The sequence below is a fragment of the Tachypleus tridentatus genome, chromosome 13 (assembly GCF_004210375.1).
Source record: "Tachypleus tridentatus isolate NWPU-2018 chromosome 13, ASM421037v1, whole genome shotgun sequence".
NCBI classification, from domain to species: domain Eukaryota; kingdom Metazoa; phylum Arthropoda; class Merostomata; order Xiphosura; family Limulidae; genus Tachypleus; species Tachypleus tridentatus.
Genome location: NC_134837.1, coordinates 19,173,272 through 19,194,454, shown reverse-complemented (window position 1 = coordinate 19,194,454; position 21,183 = coordinate 19,173,272). Strand labels below are relative to the sequence as shown.

General features: G+C 33.1%; 1 protein-coding gene across 6 annotated transcripts in view; it reads right to left on the bottom strand.

Annotated features, from left to right (window-relative positions):
- LOC143240099 (sal-like protein 1) overlaps positions 1-21,183 on the bottom strand; it is an 85,417-nt gene that overhangs the window by 60,187 nt on the left and 4,047 nt on the right. The window contains exon 2 of one of the 6 annotated variants that reach the window (XM_076481962.1): positions 14,734-14,752. The exons of 1 other annotated variant lie outside the window; for it this stretch is intronic. Coding sequence is in view for 1 of the 5 variants with exons in the window: in XM_076481959.1 (XP_076338074.1) it covers positions 3,140-3,212 (73 nt within the window). In the remaining 4 variants the exon portion in view is untranslated. Of the gene's footprint in view, positions 1-3,139; positions 3,466-14,618; positions 14,753-21,183 lie in introns of those variants that run through there. 4 more of the 6 variants (XM_076481961.1, XM_076481960.1, XM_076481959.1 and 1 more) reach the window with 4 other exon arrangements.

Here is a 21,183-nt window from a genome sequence, read left to right as displayed (position 1 = left end):
AAACATTTCGTGTTCCTCAAGCACAAAAATACACGACGAAAAAAAACAACAACAATGTTACGTAGCACTAATTAATTCAGGCGAAATAATACATTGATTGAGTGCGTTAAACGTTAAGATATTGAATAGCATACTTTGGGAAATATAGTATCATTAAACACGTTTGATTATTTATCCAGTCGACACTTATGCACAATAATCGTTTGGAGACTACTCAAGGATAGTTATAATGATTGGTTATGCTTTCTTGGACAGTTTTCTCGTCTTTTCAAACTTAGAGAATCACTGAAAAGAGCGCAAGGCGTAGCTCGAATGCAGAAAACTTCCTACAACCTAAACAGCGCTTTAGAGTTCAGTAGTGAAATAAAATACATTTTATGAGTTCCAAGAAAAACTAAGGGGGTGGGTCGTTGAAATGAGGGGCAGGTATTTCTACTGTGTCTTAGTGTATAATAAAACCAGCCCTTCACCGCCAAGACTGATCGTCATGCCGTTAGCAACGCTTTTATTATTACAAAGGTGGCATCCAATGACAGGAGGCTTGGGATTCGGTAAGTATATTCAGGAACACGCCCATCTTTTTCACTCCCCATTACTTTTAGCTTCTTTTTTCCCCTCTGTCGCTCTGTTTTAACCTTCGACTTACCATCTTCCACATTCCTCTTTGTCCTCCAAATCTATTTTTACTTACCCTTCTTCATAGTTACTTTGATGTCTGTTTTTTCCTACCCTGGTTTATAATAATATCTTCTTTCTCCTTCGGTGCTTCGATTCTTCCCCAGTTTCTCCTTTCTCAACTTCCTATCTTACAAACAGATTGTAACACGAACACTTTATCTTTAAACATACAATGTTTGAGTACATAACGAACCTTACAATTTAAAGTTACATGTTAGTAAAATAAATGAACTGATTTTCAAAGGTAAAACTACAATATGTTAATGTATAAGCCGCAAGAAAAATATATAAACGCATTTCATTCACGTGATTTCTAAGAATTTTACGTGCACTAGTTGTTCTCCTAAATACTCACAGAGACGAATGTGACGTCACCAGAGATAACTTATTTTATCATTCCTAATAGAGAGAAACCCAGTGTTTCTTAATTATTAAAGTGTGGTAAAACTTAAAGTTCTTTAGCTTGTCTACAAAAGTATGCTGGAACGTATTTTTGTCTATTTTGTAATTAAAAGTACCTTTACGATGTACAGATATCAATAAGTGAGTAATGGGTTAAACGTCACATTGTTCTTGGATGTAGAATATAAAAGATTGCAAAGAAATGAGTTGTTTTAAGATACTTTAAATTCTCCAACAAATAATTTATGTCATGATTTGTTTTTTATCCTGTTTTATTTTGCGTTATTTAACTTTACAAAACATTAAGAAAGCTCATAGAAAAGTACCGTACTAAATAGCAGTGAAAATAGAAAATATAATAATATTTACTCGTCACATAGGACAAATATATATATATGTATTTATGTGCGAGTTTTGTAGACATCTCATTCAACGCTTACCCAAAAGTACAAGTAGAAAATTATATATTTTACAATATTTACCGGTATTTCCTGGAACGAATTAAGTGTGTAACTCTAGCATTCATAGATTTATGTTTGGTACAATAACTGAAGGAACATTCCAACGCGTCTAAGAAACGACTAATACAGGGTTTAACAATAATTCTTAACTGATGTTAACTTACAAAGCACAATACGAAAGTTCTAAACTATTGTGTTGTGTCATAGTTTAGAACAATACAGACGATCGTGAAATAATTGACAGTGATGGCTGAAAGACTGAACATTTGTAATAACAGGGCGCCAACAACAAGGGCGCCACCTTGCATTCACACACACACACAAAATTGTATGTGTTATGATGTAAAATTAGCATCGTAGTTAAACTAATTGTTAGTAATTTTTATTAAAACTGTAAATTTGCGTTCGTGTTTAACCACATATAACACTATTATTTTAGCCTGTTGACATACACTATAAAAACGATTCTCTTCGTACGGTTCCAACGAGGACAGACTATGTCTACGGATTTACAACGCTAACATCAAGTGTTCGATTCCCCTCGGTGGACACAGCATACAGCCGATGTGGCTTTGTCGTTAGAAAAACACTCTCAAACCCTATATAAATGTTCTAACCCCCACCCTGTAAATGAAAATATTTCTGTGGGCGTCCACTTCTAAAGACATTTTTTAACTGTATGATATCACACAAAATTTATACGATACATACATACATAATGTATCTCAATGACATAACTTTCACAGAACACAAACACATATCTATCTACCTAGAAAAAATATTCGCAATTGTTTAACCTTCAAGGATGGTTTTGATAATATAAAAGTGTTATTGGTGGAATTTAATTTCTTAAATTTTGCGATTCTTTGTAGACTAATCTTGATTTGTTTATTTAAAACTTGAATGAAAGCAAGCCATAAGAAACCCATCAGGACGACTCTTATGATACGAAACCTTATCGAACTAAGAAGCGCGTGAAAATTGAGACGATTTGAAAAACAAGAACTTCATTTTAAACTATCGTACAGTACCGGTTCCAGGAGGTAAGGCCTCTGGGACTGTTAACATTTTTATATTGAATGTATTATAAAATTGTTGTTTGTCGTCAGTTTTGTCCTTTCTCTATTTTCTGTAACATTTAACCTTGGTTTAAGAGATCGTATTAAAAGTCTCTGGATCAGAGCAAGGAAATCATGACGCTGGGCCTACTCTCGACTTTAAACAAGATTATATTTGTTGTTGTTTTGTTTTTATCAGTCTATTGCGGGACGACTAAGAACTTTAGATTCGTAATAATCCAAAATATTTAGTTTATAAGAGACACGTATGAATTTTCAATTAGATAATAAATTTGCTCAGTTCATTTTCTAGGTAGATACGGTCAATATTTATCATACGTATTGGTTTCTTCACATAGAGGTTTCACGAACCTACATGCACCAGATTCGTTGCGTGAGCCTTCAACAGGCCACATGGAAACCACTACGATTACGAAACATTTACTGCGTGTTACTTGACGCAGTACGAAATGTTCCTGTTGTTTTAGACAATTGACCATTCATAGCTGGTCCAGTTTTATTTTCCTAAGGGCAACTCACCATTGTGTAGAATTTCGATGGTATCTTCGTCTAGCTCGATGTGTCTTGGATGTGATTGCTTCTTTCGCGTCATCTTAACAGCTCAATTCCGTGAGTAACGGCGCCTTATCAGAGACATCCTGTTTCGTTAAAAACCCTCGTCTCAAGAGAAACTAACGAATCTCGTGCTGTGTGTGATCTGTGCGGAATGACAGCGTTCCCACCACTTCGACACTCAGGCTCAAACTGAAGACGCGGACAAACGGTCACATGTAAGTACTGTCGAAGCGATGTAGCTAACGAAGAAACCGAAGTCACGTGACTGCTCGTTGATAGCTATCACGTGACTGAATAATACTGAACGTCCTTATTTTACAATAACTTATTAATAAACTATTCTATTATAATTTTTATCCTAATCTTCCAATTACAAAGTAAGTGGTTTTGGTTATGTAGTTTTTGTTGTAGATTTTTAAACAGTTTCCGTCATAGGGTAATAAACACATGACAATTTTGCCGTACATTTTCACAAAATAAACTACAGCTACGGTGTTTAGATGCATTAGGTCAATATTATTTGCAGAAAACATTTATTTACGTCATAAACTTTAGGTAAACCACACGAGCATATCTCTGATATTACAGAAAAGGATTTAAAATCGTGTATATCCTAGGCCACTCTTAAAGCCGGATAAATATATAAACTCTAAAAAAATGACATTATGGGTTACTTGAAATAAAAACTTCTAACATATATTACTTTTATTTAAAAGCTATTTAGCTTTTCAATTTTTCTGTTTTGTTTTTAAAGCTACGGGATAGGGTTAGGCACAGCCCCTTATCTAGTTACGCTCGTGAGTTAGAAGGTGGTGCGTGCGTCCACCACAACAATGTAAAATATGAGTAATTTCAACCTTCAGACAAGCCTGAACGAGTTAATATGGATACAACATTGCTTGTTTTACACAGAAATATTATGTCGTTATGACCTATTAAAAATCCGAGGGTCGCGGGTTCGAATCCCTATTACAGCAAACATGTTCGCCCTTTCAGCTATGGGGACGTTATAATGTTACGATTAATCCCACTAATCGTTCGTTGGTAAAAGAGTAGCCCAAGAGTTAGCGGTGGATGGTGATGACTAGTTGCCTTCCATCTAGTCTTACACCGCTAAATTAAGGACGGCTAGCGCAAGGTAGGCCTCATGTAGCTTTGCGCGAAATTCAGACCAAACCTAGTAAGAAAAAATATATTGTAACGCCATATCTGTATATAGGTTTGTGTTAGCTTGTGTTATCAACAGAACGTGTAATTCTGTGAACTTTTTTTTAGTTTGTTTTTAGGACGAGACGATTATCGGCTTATCTTGTTTGATTACAGAGCTGTACCAGTTTGTTTATTTGTGTGACATGTTATTGTGTCTGATTAAAGAGTTGTATTAGTTTGTGAGTGAAACGTACGTATGTCTGTTTACAAATGTATATTTCCTTGTCTACAGGAGTAAGGAGTTATCATGTCTGATTACCGATTTATATTAGTTTGTTTACAGGACGAGTTGGCCTGATTAAATATTTGTGGGTAGAACGTAATAGAACTATGATATGTAATTGTTGGGTGAAACTTGTGATGAATTATAACTTAGTTTAGAACGATCGTATTTCTTTGTGTTTGTTGTTTGAAATGATTACGTAGCTTTTGTTTACTTATTATAGTTGTACATGTAACACTCGTAACTTCTCTTACCATTAATTAAAACTAAAATTATCAATAGCGCCCTCTGGCTTTTTAAACAACATTTTGTAATTGTACATACTATAATGTTCCTAAAAAGGGTCCTTAATAACATATACGTAATAGAAGAAATTATAAAAAAACAAGAAAAATATCAGTTTCTTACTCAACCCCTCGAAACAGCCCTGCGATACCCTATGTAGTTAACACAGAAAATGGGCGATTTCACTAAGCTGTTTTCTTAAATTTCCAGTACACTGAGAGTTCTAATCAAATGAAAACATAACCACACTGACAGTAAAAGGAAAATAAGGCGACCTGTACTTGTCTTCGTTCAGTACTGGAAGCAACAAAATTGTTAATGCAAGAGTTAGAATTAGATGTTTCTTGTTGTTAGTTTTGAAAAAGTTACGTAATCGTTTCTTTGAGATAATACCAGAGCAGGGGAACGAATCCGCGCTTTGAGCTTGGAAACTATGACGTATTTCCGCATAGGTTGCCCAGGCCTAGGGCGGCATCGTTTGTTTAGGAACACCGTTCAAGTGAATATTTATATATAGCGAATACAACACTAATAAGCAGTTAAAATAGGATTTTCGACTATCCTCTATCTGCCACTCCTTCAATAAAAAAACAAAAAAAAATGATAATAATTTTGATTTAAAACGTTTAAGCCTGAACTTTTTAGTTTAGGTTTAGACGCAATCGGAGCTGTTCAGAAAATTTTGTTTCTCTTCACAAGGGAATTGGTCACTCGAGAGAAAAGAAAACGTCCGGATGCTTTTAAGAGCAAAGTAATAGTTGGACGGAGTGAAAACCGAGGATGATTTGAACAAACCCAACAGTCCTTTTAGGACTGCCTGTGATCTGTAGATCCAATGTTTAGAGGTAGATATGGAAGTCCCTTGCCTTTTTACTATTGCTAATAAACTGCTGTTTTCGACCCCGCTGCTCTAAAAATTTTATAGCTCTTGGTTGGGACTATAGCCCTATCCAGGGAGCGCGCGGGTGGCGCTTCCGAATAGGCCTAGGGGTGGCAAAAATTTAATACGTCATTGCTTAGAAAGCATTTCTACACGATGCTACTTGATTTTTGGCCAATAGAGAATATGGAATAAAGATGTTTTCCTTGTGTTATAGCTCATATTGTGTTAAGACTGTTTATTCAGGTTGTTTATATTAGTATAAATGCTCACTCCTTCATTAGGAGCATGTAGTCCCTGATTAAAAAAAAAAGTACAGGTATACAATCCCAAATCTGGTATGCCAGATTTCGGAATTTACTAGTTTCAGGGTTGTCAGACCTCACGTGTATGAAATACATACTTGAAGGTTGTTTTAACTTGCTTTTTGAATATTTTCATGACGAATAAATAGGCAAAAATTTGCCAATGCAACCAAAGGGAAGGTTTGAACTGAGGTCACGTAAACATCACTGACTTATTCCTCCCCTGCACCCCGCTAGTACAGCGGTAAGTGTACGGATCTACAATACTTAACTCAGGGGCTCGATTCCCCTCGGTGGGCTCGGCAGATAGCCCAGTGTGGCTTTGCTATAAGAAAACACACACACATACTTTTCCCCCGCCAAACAAAGCGGCTATGTCAGTATTTAATCTAATTTAAGCCTAAATAAAAATGTTTAATTAGTTATTTCTGTTTACCAGTTTGTACAGTAACTCTTAGTGCAGTTTTCAGTAATTTCAAGATTCTGGTTACATTAGCAACCAGAAAAAACTGAGCTATGAGGATATTTCTCCATGCTAATGGAGTGTTTGCCAGAATATAATGTTTCCAGAACAGTCCCGTTTTCGGTCCGCTGAATTTGGGATCGTCTACCTGTGTTATTTGAATCATAAGTTAACACTCCTACGAAAAGTGGAGCAACTTGAAAGGTTATTAATATTAGGCTAATAAGTTTGTATTTAAATGAAATTGCCATTTAAATCCATTAATGAATGGATTAACGAGATTCACACTGTCCCTATCTACTATCTAGCGAAACCACAGCCAGGGGAACGGGCTTGGAGAAATCAGGACTAGAAACGTCTTTTCGTAGAGTGTTAAACGGCGGTATTGTTAACTGTTTTGTGCGTAAATACGCACATTAACCGACTGTGCTGAATTGCGTTGCGTGGTCTTAAAGTTATCACAGTGTGTTGTTGCCACAGTGTGTTGTTGCCTAACTTACGTTTTGGTGTTTTGTCGTATTAATTACAGTGACTTATTAATAGGTTTATTAAGTCCCGTACCTTCGTTCTTAATATTACACGTGGGAATCGGAGTCTCTAATTTATCCGAAAGGTGGACCGAAAGCCGCGTGGACGGGCTCACCTGTTTTGACCAACTGCACCACTATATAGTACAATGTTGTCTGTCAATCAGTCAGTAGATATTAAAATAACGTCACATAAGAAATACTTAAAGTTGCAGTTTGCACTATCGTGACGTCAGTAAAACGTGCGCGTGCTATGAATGACACTAAGAAATATGCACTCTGTAGGCTACAACACAGTATGGCATACGAAAGTCAAAAGTAAGAAATGAAAATATTTATTACTGATAATTTTGCTTTTACTTAATCTTAAAACAGAAAACTATATTTAGTTATAGTTAGAGTATATGGTAGTATTTGAATGTGGGTTCAATGTTTTAACGGGCCTGAATACAGAAACAAATGTATTCATCTTACGATGCTAAATAAACCTAGCGGAACGTAATAGTTTTAACAGTACGAAAACAACGTTTTTCGAAGGATATTACTCGTTTTATCCATAAACAAAACTTGAATTTTCGTGTTACAAGTTTTTCCTTTAACTTAGTTCATATATGTGTTAACGTACCTGGATACAATTACCTCCCAGTATTTGGATAGGACCAATGTACTGATGTGACTGAATATATACACATACCTATAAATGTTTGTTTAGGATCAAGAGATTAACGTGCCTTAATACAGTTATCTGATAATGTTTGTATAGTATCAACGTGTTAACGACGTACCTGAATGCAATTATTTGAAAATGTTTGTGTAAAATAAATGTGTTAACGTGCCATAATGCGATTATCTGATAATGTTTGTATAAAATAAATGTGTTAACGTGCCTGAACACAGTTACGTGCTGATGTTTCTGTAGGATCAATGTGTTAATACGCCTGAATATAGTTATCTGTCAACGTCTGTATAGGATCAGTGTGTTACTCCGCCTGAATGAGCTAATTGATATCCTTGCACTATATTTTTAAGTTGTTTATGGAAACATCAGTGAACCTAGCGTTAAAACTTTAAGATACATATTATGAAATTATTTGCACTTGAGTGTACATTCAACCACGTGAATATTCATGTAAAATATTTATTATTTTTTCGTTGATACGTGCTGAACCTTGAGCTCTTCTTTTTGTGACGTAACAATAGGTCTGACTGAGTTTCTTGCCCGGATTGTCACACACACTCGGAGATCATTCGCTATTTCTGTTATAACAGTTCTGCTTGAAGCCAAATACGCAAAAGTCTAAGCAATTAATTCTCGTAAGACTTGATCTTGCTACCCAAACTTAGATTTTTGTGGGTAATTAACAAAGATGATGTTAGGGCACGTTGACAAGTGAGATAGAGTTCCACGTGTCTTATCCCTATACTACGTAGGTTAGGGCGCCGGCTGTGGTACTTTGGAACATGAAAATGAAGCCAATAAACAGTGAAAGAAATACAGTTATCTTTTGTACGTCCGCTTGTTTCTAGATATATTTTGTGGGGGAAATTCCATACTCGAATAAAGATAGACTTTAGCACGTGCCTCTCGAAGCAATTATTGCAAATACCGGAAATTCCATTTATGTGAATTTTCCGAAAACATTCTTATTTTCTTTCTTCGTACTGATACGTTTCAGGTAATTTTAAGTTTATGTAATTACGAACATAATGAATGTTTCATCATGAAACATGTACGAAAAATCAGAAGAACTTTCAAGTAACTTGTATCTCAACTTGAAGATGAATCACATAACTTAATGAAAGGTGTAAACCAACACATGTAACAAATATATTATGTCCTAAAGTTCTTGTACTGGTAGTGTACAGGTGAAGTAAAAACAAACAAACCTGAACTATTATATAATAAATCAGAACCTTGAAGCACTTGGATGACTGTATATCATTAGGTTAACCTACCGAACACGTATTACACAGTCTATTGTTGCTGGTTAAGCCTGCCAATCGTGATCGGCAGAGAGTTTGTGTGTGTAAGTGTTACGGGTTAAGCATGTTGTATACATTTCGTATAAAATTACTATAAGTCTTACTGGTTAAGCGTATTGTACACCGTTTGTATATAGTCTTGTAGGTAGTAAGCCTGTTGGTCAAGATTGGTGTAGTTTGCCCAAGGGTTACTAGCTGAGCATATTCTATACCAGCCGTATACAACAGGCTTAGCTAGTAATCCTTACGGTTTTGTACGAAGAATGTATACAGGTAATCGAATACCTTTAAAATATCGTTAAGGCTATAAGAAATCACTTTTACAGAGTTTCTCTTGAAAGGCATTTCACTTGTTAAATGTTGGTACATCCTCAGTGAAAAACTTAGCTAACAATACCTTGTAAATGAAGTACACTCTAACTAGCTATCTGCTGCCTTTGTGTTACGGAAAGCGGTCTGTGCTACCGAATAACATATATTAGTGTAAACCAGCTTTCATTGTTATTCATCACTGTCTAAATCTACATTATCAAGAAATTCAAAATGACAACTAATAACTAACACAATTATTTTAGATTGCATAGGTTTGTTTGTTTTTGAATTTCGCGCAAAGCTACACGAGGACTATCTGCGCTAGTTATCTCTAATTTAGCAGTGTAAGACTAGAGGAAGGCAGCTAGTCATCATAACTCACCGCCAACTCTTGGGCTACCCTTTTATAAGCGAAGAGTGGGATTGCCATCACATAATGTTTGGTGCGACATGGATTCGAGCCCACGGTCCTCAGATTACGAATCGAGTGCCTTTACCAACTGCTTACTGTTTTCCATTAGGTTTCTTACCGTGCTATGCTTTCCAATGTAATGTTCTGTTTAATCTTAGTTACCGATGGCCTTGTATCTTGGAAGAACATATGAATAGGGTTATAATAATACAATATGCAGTACGCACTATTAACAATTACGGCAACACAGTCTAGAGGTCTAAAATGTGTTAAGAAAATCACAAAAACTTTAGATATATTTGTAATATTCCTCTTAACAGATAAATCTGAAAAGCTGTTTTTAAACGTCTCTGCTTTTGAAATTACAATGAACAAGTTAAGAGAAACATTACGTGCGAGAAACGTCCTCAGTTAATGTGACGTTTCTAACAAATTACAAACAGCAATGCGTAGAAAGAGTTCAAAGTTACAATAGTACAGTTCCAACAACAATAAACGTGACTAAAAGATAACTTGAAATGTCATACATATAATAAGAAATACTAATAGTTACAGTTAAACGATTTGAAGAAATGCTGACAACCTCAACGACCCGATAGAAAATTGTGTGAATTACCGACAGTTACAAACGTATAGTGTGAATTATTTTGTTTCCTTGACGTTAAACACAAAAATACATAATGGGCTATCTGAGCCCTGCCCACCGTGGGTATTGAAACACGATTTCTAACATTATAAGTCCGTAAACATGCCGCTGTGCTACTGGGTGGCGCACTGTAAGTATAATTAATATTTAGAACAATAAAAAGCGTAAAAAGTAATACAACTTAAAACAATACAATATAAAGTAATATAACTCAAAACAATACGATATAAAGTAATACAACTTAAAACAACACAATATTAAATAATATAACTCAAAACAATACGATATAAAGTAATACAACTTAAAACAACACAATATTAAATAATATAACTTAAAACAATACGATATAAAGTAATACAACTTAAAACAACACAATATTAAATAATATAACTCAAAACAATACGATATAAAGTAATACAACTGTAAACAATACGATATTAAATAATATAACTCAAAACAATACGATATAAAGTAATACAACTTAAAACAACACAATATTAAATAATATAACTCAAAACAATACGATATAAAGTAATACAACTGTAAACAGTACAATATAAAGTAATACAACTTAAAACAACACAATATTAAGTAATATAACTCAAAACAATACGATATAAAGTAATACAACTTAAAACAACACAATATTAAGTAATATAACTCAAAACAATACGATATAAAGTAATACAACTGTAAACAATACGATATAATGTAATACAACTTAAAACAATACGATATAAAGTAATACAACTTAAAACAACACAATATTAAATAATATAACTCAAAACAATACGATATAAAGTAATACAACTTAAAACAATACGATATAAAGTAATACAACTCAAAACAATACGATATAAAGTGATACAACTTAAAACAACACAATATTAAATAATATAACTCAAAACAATACGATATAAAGTAATACAACTGTAAACAGTACAATATAAAGTAATACAACTTAAAACAACACAATATTAAGTAATATAACTCAAAACAATACGATATAAAGTAATACAACTTAAAACAACACAATATTAAATAATATAACTCAAAACAATACGATATAAAGTAATACAACTTAAAACAACACAATATTAAATAATATAACTCAAAACAATACGATATAAAGTAATACAACTGTAAACAATACGATATTAAGTAATATAACTCAAAACAATACGATATAAAGTAATACAACTGTAAACAATACGATATTAAGTAATACAACTCAAAACAATACGATATAAAGTAATACAACTGTAAACAATACGATATAATGTAATATAACTCAAAACAATACGATATAAAGTAATACAACTGTAAACAACACAATATTAAGTAATATAACTCAAAACAATACGATATAAAGTAATACAACTGTAAACAATACGATATAATGTAATACAACTCAAAACAATACGATATAAAGTGATACAACTTAAAACAACACAATATTAAATAATATAACTCAAAACAATACGATATAAAGTAATACAACTGTAAACAGTACAATATAAAATAATACAACTTAAAACAACACAATATTAAGTAATATAACTCAAAACAATACGATATAAAGTAATACAACTTAAAACAACACAATATTAAATAATATAACTCAAAACAATACGATATAAAGTAATACAACTTAAAACAACACAATATTAAGTAATATAACTCAAAACAATACGATATAAAGTAATACAACTGTAAACAATACAATATTAAGTAATATAACTCAAAACAATACGATATAAAGTAATACAACTGTAAACAATACGATATAATGTAATACAACTCAAAACAATACGATATAAAGTAATACAACTGTAAACAACACAATATTAAGTAATATAACTCAAAACAATACGATATAAAGTAATACAACTGTAAACAATACGATATAATGTAATACAACTCAAAACAATACGATATAAAGTAATACAACTGTAAACAGTACAATATAAAATAATATAACTCAAAACAATACGATATAAAGTAATACAACTGTAAACAATACAATATAAAGTAATACAACTCAAAACAATACGATATAAAGTAATACAACTTAAAACAATACAATATAAAGTAATACAACTTAAAACAATACAATATAAAGTAATACAACTTAAAACAATACAATATAAAGTAATACAACTTAAAACAATACAATATAAAGTAATTAAAACAATACAATATAAAGTAATACAACTTAAAACAATACAATATAAAGTAATACAACTCAAAACAATACGATATAAAGTAATACAATAAAACAAACAATATAAAAATACAATACAATATAAAGTAATAATACAACTTAAAACAATACAATATAAAGTAATACAACTTAAAACAATACAATATAAAGTAATACAACTTAAAACAATACAATATAAAGTAATACAACTTAAAACAATACAATATAAAGTAATACAACTTAAAACAATACAATATAAAGTGATACAACTTAAAACAATACAATATAAAGTAATACAACTTAAAACAATACAATATAAAGTAATATAACTCAAAACAATACGATATAAAGTAATACAACTGAAAACAATACGATATAAAGTAATACAACTTGAAAAAAATACAATATAAAGTGACACAACTTAAAACAATACAATATAAAGTGATTCAACTTAAAACAATACAATATAAAGTGATACAACTTAAAACAATACAATATAAAGTGATACAACTTAAAACAATACAATATAAAGTAATACAACTTAAAACAATACAATATAAAGTAATACAACTTAAAACAATACAATATAAAGTAATACAATTCAAAACAATACAATATAAAGTAATACAACTTAAAACAATACAATGTAATGTAATACAACTTAAAACAATACAATATAAAGTAATACAACCTAAAACAGTATAATATAAAGTAATACAACTTAAAACAATACAATATAACCTTTATTATTCTTCATTTTTTACTCTTTTAAATTTTTTGGGACTGGGCAGGATTGTAGAAAATCCAATAATAATGCACTACACTACCAAAAGTGCATATATAACTAAATAAAAAAACGAAAGTCCAACCATTTTCTTTTTAAGTAAATTTAAGATTTTTGTGAAATATTCAATAGTTCTTAGCTCTTTAATGAGATGGTGCTGTCAGTTAGTTCTTTCTGACATCAAGCCAAACTGAAGACCTCTGTAGCAATCAAGGATATCTTCTAAACAATTTTAGACACTGAATACGCTTTACCACGGAACTCGGGCTAGCTTTGCGGGCGTCGCGAAATATGGTTCGGGTCAAGGACAACCGCCGAAGGCGATTGGTTACTTTTACGTTTGTGGAAAACAAAACAAATTTAAACCCTTTTCACGTTACAAAAACCTGACGATTATTAAAATTACAGCAAGTTTATACTTATTACTGCGTACAAAGAAGAAAAAGAAAACCTCGTGTGAAATTGTGGAAAACTGAAACAAAATTAAACGATTTGTCTGTTTAGTTTTATCTCGAGAGTTCGGTTTCTTTCGGATATGACCGAACAATCGACGCATTTTCACTCGTAACTTTGGATTGTGAGCTTCTTTCATTCTTCTGTCTCTCTTTTTTTAGGGCAAAGTCATACAAATAGTGATATTTCTATCCATCGGAGAAGGTGGGGAGTCCAGATTTGTAACATATTACGTCTTGGAACTTATCTCTGACCCAACAGGGAACAGTTTTGGGCTGATTACCCAAAGGCAGCTGGTCAACAGCACCAATCGTCAACTCATAAGCCACTCTAAGAAGTAGTGTGATTTGGTTGTCGCTCTTGCAACAGATCCAAAACGCATACTTTCTAAAAATACATTAAAACAAGTGAATTTTAAAAACAACTGTTTCTGAGCCCAATTAACTTATTTTTTGCAAATTTTGTTATGATAGTTGTTTTCATGGTTACTTCAGTAAACCAATTAGGCTGTTTTGTTTATAATTTGTTTGTCTTTGCATGAGTGAATGGGTGTTTTCTAATTGCAAAGTCACATCAAGCTATCTGCTGAGTTTACCGCGGGAATCGAACCCCTGATTTTAGCATTGTAAATCTGTAGACTTACCGCTGTTCTAGAGTGTGTGTTTTTTTTCTAACTACAAAACCACATCGGGCTATCTGCTGAGTCCACCGAGGGGAATCAAACCCCTGATTTTAGCGTTGTAAATTCGTAAACTTACCGCTGTTCCAACGAGGGTTTGTGTTTTCTTATAGCAAAGCCACATGGGACTATCTGCTGAGTCCACTGAGGGGAATTGAACCCCTGATTTTAGCGTTGTAAATCCGTAGACTTACCGCTGTTCCAGCGAGGGACCTTCATATGAAATAAATGATTTTATTTTAGTTTTTTCAGTATCAGAAGCCATATTAAAATAAAATAAGCGGTTGTTATCACAACTGAATTAACGTAGGAATTCAACAAGAAGTGTTAATATTAATTGTTCGTGGTTGGGTCAGCAGGAGATTTGTAATTTTGAAGTTAATCCTAAGAAAGCAACATTTTCGTCAATCCTGAAAATAAAAATATTAAAAAAAGAAAAAACTGTAAAATGTAGTGTCATCTGTTGGAAGTTTTTTAAAGAGTTCTGGTTTCTAATGTATTAAATATTTCACTCTCTTGTGGTGTGACGTAAAAATATTTGAGGTAGTCAACTACTTCACAAAATCTTATCTGTTTGTTTTGTAAACTTTTTCATTATCAGACTTTCTCATTTCATGCTGCACGTTTAAAGTAGCAGTAATTTAAATCCGATTTGTGGAGGTTAACGATACATATGTTTTACTCAATACGACGTTGATCAGGGTGACCACACAGTACGAATAACTACCCCTCGGAACACCATTATAGGGAAAGGTTCCGAGAAGTATAGCTATCGGCCGATAGGGGATGATTTATTCTCTGTATGTAATTACTATTTTAACCGGATTTTGAATCTGTGGAAGTACAAGTCCCGCTTCTTTGAACACGTGCAACAGAAAGTAAACAACAACAAAAAAATGATTGCAACTTTTACGACTTAAAATACGTGTGCAAACAAAGAGAACATTTTCACCATCTCTTCAGCTTCCGCTTCTAATTAGTGACTGCCTCAATGAGTGGATTATCTAAAGATGTTTGAACACAGTTTTCAAAGACACAACAATGTCAATATTTTCTTAACAAATAGAAACTAGATTGAATAAAATATCTTGTTTTGTAATTATTACCTCGACATTTGTATTATTTATTTTAACTGTAGAATATTCCACACAAAAAAGGGGAAAAAAAGAAATGAATTTCATTTTCTCCATTAGTTTATCAGAATCTATTTTAGAAAAAAGTAATACACAAGATAGGAGATGCTCGATATTAATTCGTGTAAAATAATGTGTTTTTTTATATATTTAGTTGCATAGCTTGAAAGCAACATCAAGAACATTTTTCTCTGTAAGTTTCGATTTCCCACATTTCTAAATAGTATTAAAAAAAAGCAAGTGAACATGTATTATTACCACCTTGTTGAGAGGAACATATCTTAACACTAAACTTTACATTAAGAGGAAGCTCATGTGTGAGAATACATGTATTTCCAAGCTTCAATCATAGTACATTATATGGTCTTTTTTTGTTTGCTGTTAGGCTCAGCATGGCCAGGTGATTAAGGCAATCGACTCGTAATCCGAGGATCTCGAGTTCGAATCCCCGTCACACCAAACATGCTTGCTCTTTCAGCCATGGGGGCGTTATAATGTGACGGTCAATCGCACTATTCGTTGATGAAAGCGTAGCTCAAGAGTTGGCGTTGGGTGGTGATGACTAGCTGCCTTCCCTCTAGTCTTTAAATTAGGGACGGCTAGTGCAGACAGCCCTCGTGTAGCTTTGCGCGAAATACAAACCAAAACTTGTTTGTTGTTAAACAGTCTTGCACAATGAGCTATCAACGATGTTCTTATCGTACAGCTATGCGAACAAGTATGTCACGAGGGCCGTTACAAAGTCTCAAACTTCCTATAACATCTATACGATTTGTTACGGACTCTTTAATGATTCACACTTTTAACAAAATTGCGTCATATATTACTTTTCATTAAAATTTTGTAAGAAGAAAAAAAAAAGCTAACGTCTGTATCTTAACCTTTTGTTGAACATAGAAAATGATTATTTTATTCAGATGTTGTCCGAAGTAGAATACAACTCAGTATTCTATTATATATTATATATCTATTAAGTTCTCCTTAATAAAAAACAAAACTATTGTATCAAGATTTTTAACCCTAAAAACTGTTGTACACCAGTATAACAAAGAGTAGAAACAGACGTTGTATTTAGATATAATTAAAACTCTGCTCAGATGTTGTTAACAATTTAAAAAATCAAACAAAAACTGCTCCATTAAAGTGCGTTAACAGTAGAAAAATATGTATTTATATTTAGTTAATAGTCGAAAAAACTGTTGCACCCAAATATTGTTAGCAGTTGAAAAAGCTATTGTTTTTAAATATAGTTAATAGTATAAAAAATTAATTGTTGAAGCCAGATATTGTTAACAATTAAAAACAAACAAAAGCTTCTGTATTTAAATGGGTTAACAGTAGAAACAGATGTATTTATATTTGGTTAATAGTAGAAAAAATTAATTGTTGAACCTAGATATTATAATGATTTCTTAGAATATAATATTACTCGATAATTCATCTTTAATTACAACAAAAATATTCCTTGATGAAATATTTGGGATATAGTGGGTCTCCATTTGAATCTCTGATTGCTAACATTAAAAAAAAAATGTTACTGTGAAATAATGTTAATAGTAGTGAAACGTGTTACATGCACATACTGTTAACAATAACATATTTTTCTTATGTATCGACTTTTAGTAGTGAAAGCGGGTGCTATATAATTATGGTGTTAAAAGGAAAAAAAACGATTATATTCTGAAAAAAAATGTATAGAAAAGGAATAAGTAAGATAAAAATAATCGTTTATGAATTTTAATGGACTTTTATTTTAACCGAAATTTGAGGTTAGTTTTCTTAATTCCAAGGGTCGTTACTACCATACTAACACTAACTGTTTTATAATAATGTTAATAAAATGAACTTTTAAATAGAATTATTTTGGTCACACTTACCAACAGGTTACGCTGGGTTCCAGTGACTTTAGAAACACGCGCAGCAACTGAGCTAATTTGAGTCTCATCACGTGCCATAGTTTTTGTTTTAGTCTCTAACCTATTTATTTAGAATCTAAATATTTCATTCAGTTTAAGATAAGGACAAATGAGAAGATAAAATAAGGAAACTGTAGAGAAATACATGCATATTTTCAAAATAAATCATAACAGTGTGAGGGTGGTTTTTGTGAAATAATTTTTCATTTTTATTTTTTTTGAAGTTTCCTCAGGGGTTCTGTTCGTTTGTTTTCAAACCATTGTGTTTGTTTGTTTTTGAATTTCGCGCAAAGCTACTCGAGGGCTATCTGTGCTAGCCGTCCCTAATTTAGCAGTGTAAGACTAAAGAGAAGGGAGCTAGTAATCACCACCCACCGCCAACTCTTGCGCTACTCTTTTACCAACGAATAGTGGGATTGACCGTCACATTATAACACCCCACGGCTGAAAGGGCGAGCATGTTTGGTGCGACCGGGATTCGAACCCACAATCTTCAGATTACGACTCGAACGCCTTCACCCACCTCGGCATGCCGGGACTAAACGATTGTCAGCTTTGTGCTAGAATACAACAACGTTCTCCGAGTTATTTAAGTTATGAGTTGATTACATTTCGTATTATTTCTAAACATGAATTACTTAAACTCTGTTACGACCCGCGTTTCTTATTAATGATTTATAAAATTAATGAAAACAAATATAAAAGTACAAACATTTTTTTTTTATCGTCTGAGCCTGGAATCGTGCAGTCCAAGGCCAAACAATGATTTTATTTGTTTATTTAAGTCGCGCAAAGCTACACGAAGGCTATCTGCGCTAGCCGTCCCTATCTTAGCAGTGTAAAGACTAGAGGAAAGGCAGCTAGTCATCAACACCTTCCGCCAACTCTTGGGCTATTCTTTTACCAACGAATAGTGGAATTAACTGTAACATTATAACGCCTGCATGACTGAAAGAGAAAGCATGTTTGTTGTAAGTGGGATTCGAATCCGCGACACTCAGATTACGAGTTGAGTGCCTTAACTACCTATTCATGCCGGACCTAAAGCAATGATGTTGACGAGAATGCCATTAGGCGTTTTGTGACTTTTGAATGGTGTCCTTGAATAAGAATGACAAGTTACTTTCCCCTTATAGAACAGCTTTAAGATTCTTATGTAGCTTTTGAAATATAGAATACCATTTGGTCAATTTTTCGATTATACTAAATTAACATAATTCTTAGATTGTGTGGTATTATTTTGAATAAATTCATATTATTCGAAATTATTTCTTTTTTTCTTTCTTATTTCCAATTGATAATACTAAAGCAAATAAAGCCTTTTTTGTTGGTTTAAATAGTTATATTTTTAATATTTTAATTTAAATGTTTGTTTGATAGACAGACGTTGACGTAATGTAGTGACGAAATTTAGGCTTCAGTAGACTCAAGAAGCTTCATATGTATAAATAAAGAGTGCAATATAGAAAGGGCAGGTTGAACGTCTTAGTTAACTATTGAGTTAATTAGTTTTCACTTTAGGGAGTTACAAAATGAGTGTTATTGCCATTCATCCGTGATTCAGTTAGTAGGCTTAGTCAGTTAATTAGTCAGTGTGTTCTGTTTACTTACTCGTTAGGTGAGGAATTCTGCAAGTAGGTTTATTTGTCAATTTATCGTACGTTGGTTTCAGAAGAATTTCTGTTGAAACGTTGTTTGTGAAGTTAGGCATTTCAGTGAAAACAGTACGTAGCAAATGTTATTGAAGAAATAAATAAGTTTGTTATCGTTTCGTGTAGTGTGCTTTCCTTTTCTTTTTTTACAAATAATCCAAAAGAACGTGCCAAAAGATAGAACATTTTACAATATTGGTATCAGAAGTGAGATTATTTTGATGAGAAGGAAATAAAACTTTGGATAAACTTCAAATTCAAGGTCACAACATAGAACAAAGTAAACAGAAACAAGTCATTAAAGAAAGATTGAGGAAATCAAGATAAGAAATCAAATAATAACAAGAAGAAAGTTTGATTTGTTTTGAATTTCGCACAAAGCTACACGAGGGCTATCCGCGTTAACACTCCTTAATTTTGCAGTGTAAGACTAGAGGGAAGGCAGCTAGTCATCACTACCCACCGCCAACTCGTGGGCCACTCTTTTACCAATGAATAGTGGGATTGACCGTTACTTTGTAACGCCCCCACGGGCTGAAATGGCGATCATGTTTGGTGCGACGGGGATTCGTTGTGAGTCGAGTGCCTTAACCGTCTGGCAAAGCGTAACAAGTACAAGAGTAGAAAAATAAGACAGAAAAATAATAAAACAGAACAAAAAGTACGGGATAAGAGACTAGAAGAAATGGATGAAAATTAAAAGAAGACTCTAATGAGATTTACTTAATTTTTAAAGAAGACTCTAATGAGATTTACTTAATTTTTAAAGAAGACAAACAATGTAGATAATTAAAAGATTAAGAGATGAAACCGAAAATTTAACAGGAAAGTTAAACGAAAGAGACAAATATTAAAAATAATTAAGAACATGATAAGCTTTGATTGAAGACAGAATTGGTGAAGCTGTTGGAAATGTACAGATGGATTATAACAATGACCTTGAAGGAGTACACAAATACATCAGTGAAGTACAAAGGGTTAATGACAGCATAACCTATGAAACAATAAATAACTTTAATAACAGAATGAAACATTTGGAAAATGAGTTTGTAATTCTAAATGTCAATCCAGTCACACCTCTTTCTGCATCTGTCCAAAAATTATGTATAAAACATAGTGTACTATAAAATTTGGAACTGGAAAGTCAGTCTGGTCTATATGTGTTACCACTATCCTTGTGTGACTGTCAGTCTGGTCTATATGTGTTACCACTATCCTTGTGTGGCTGTCAGTCTGGTCTATATGTGTTATCATTATGCCTGTGTGACTGTCAGTCTGGTCTATATGTGTTACCGCTATGTCTGTGTGACTGTTACTCTGGTCTATATGTGTTACAACTATCCTTGTGTGACTCTCAGTCTGGTCTATATGTGTTACCACTATGCTTGTGTGACTGTCAGTCTGGTCTATATAGGTTACCGCTATCCTTGTGTGACTGTCACTCTGGTCTATATGTGTTACCACTATCCTTGTGTGACTGTCATTCTGGTTTATATGTGTTACCACTATGCTTGTGTGACTGTCATTCTGGTCTATATGTGTTACCACTATCCTTGTGTGGCTGTCAGTCTGGTCTATATGTGTTACCACTATCCTTGTGTGGCTGTCAGTCTGGTCTATATGTGTTATCATTATGCCTGTGTGACTGTCAGTCTGGTCTATATGTGTTACCGCTATGTCTGTGTGACTGTTACTCTGGTCTATATGTGTTACAACTATCCTTGTGTGACTCTCAGTCTGGTCTATATGTGTTACCACTATGCTTGTGTGACTGTCAGTCTGGTCTATATAGGTTACCGCTATCCTTGTGTGACTGTCACTCTGGTCTATATGTGTTACCACTATCCTTGTGTGACTGTTACTCTGGTCTATATGTGTTACCACTATCCTTGTGTGACTGTTACTCTGGTCTATATGTGTTACAACTATCCTTGTGTGACTGT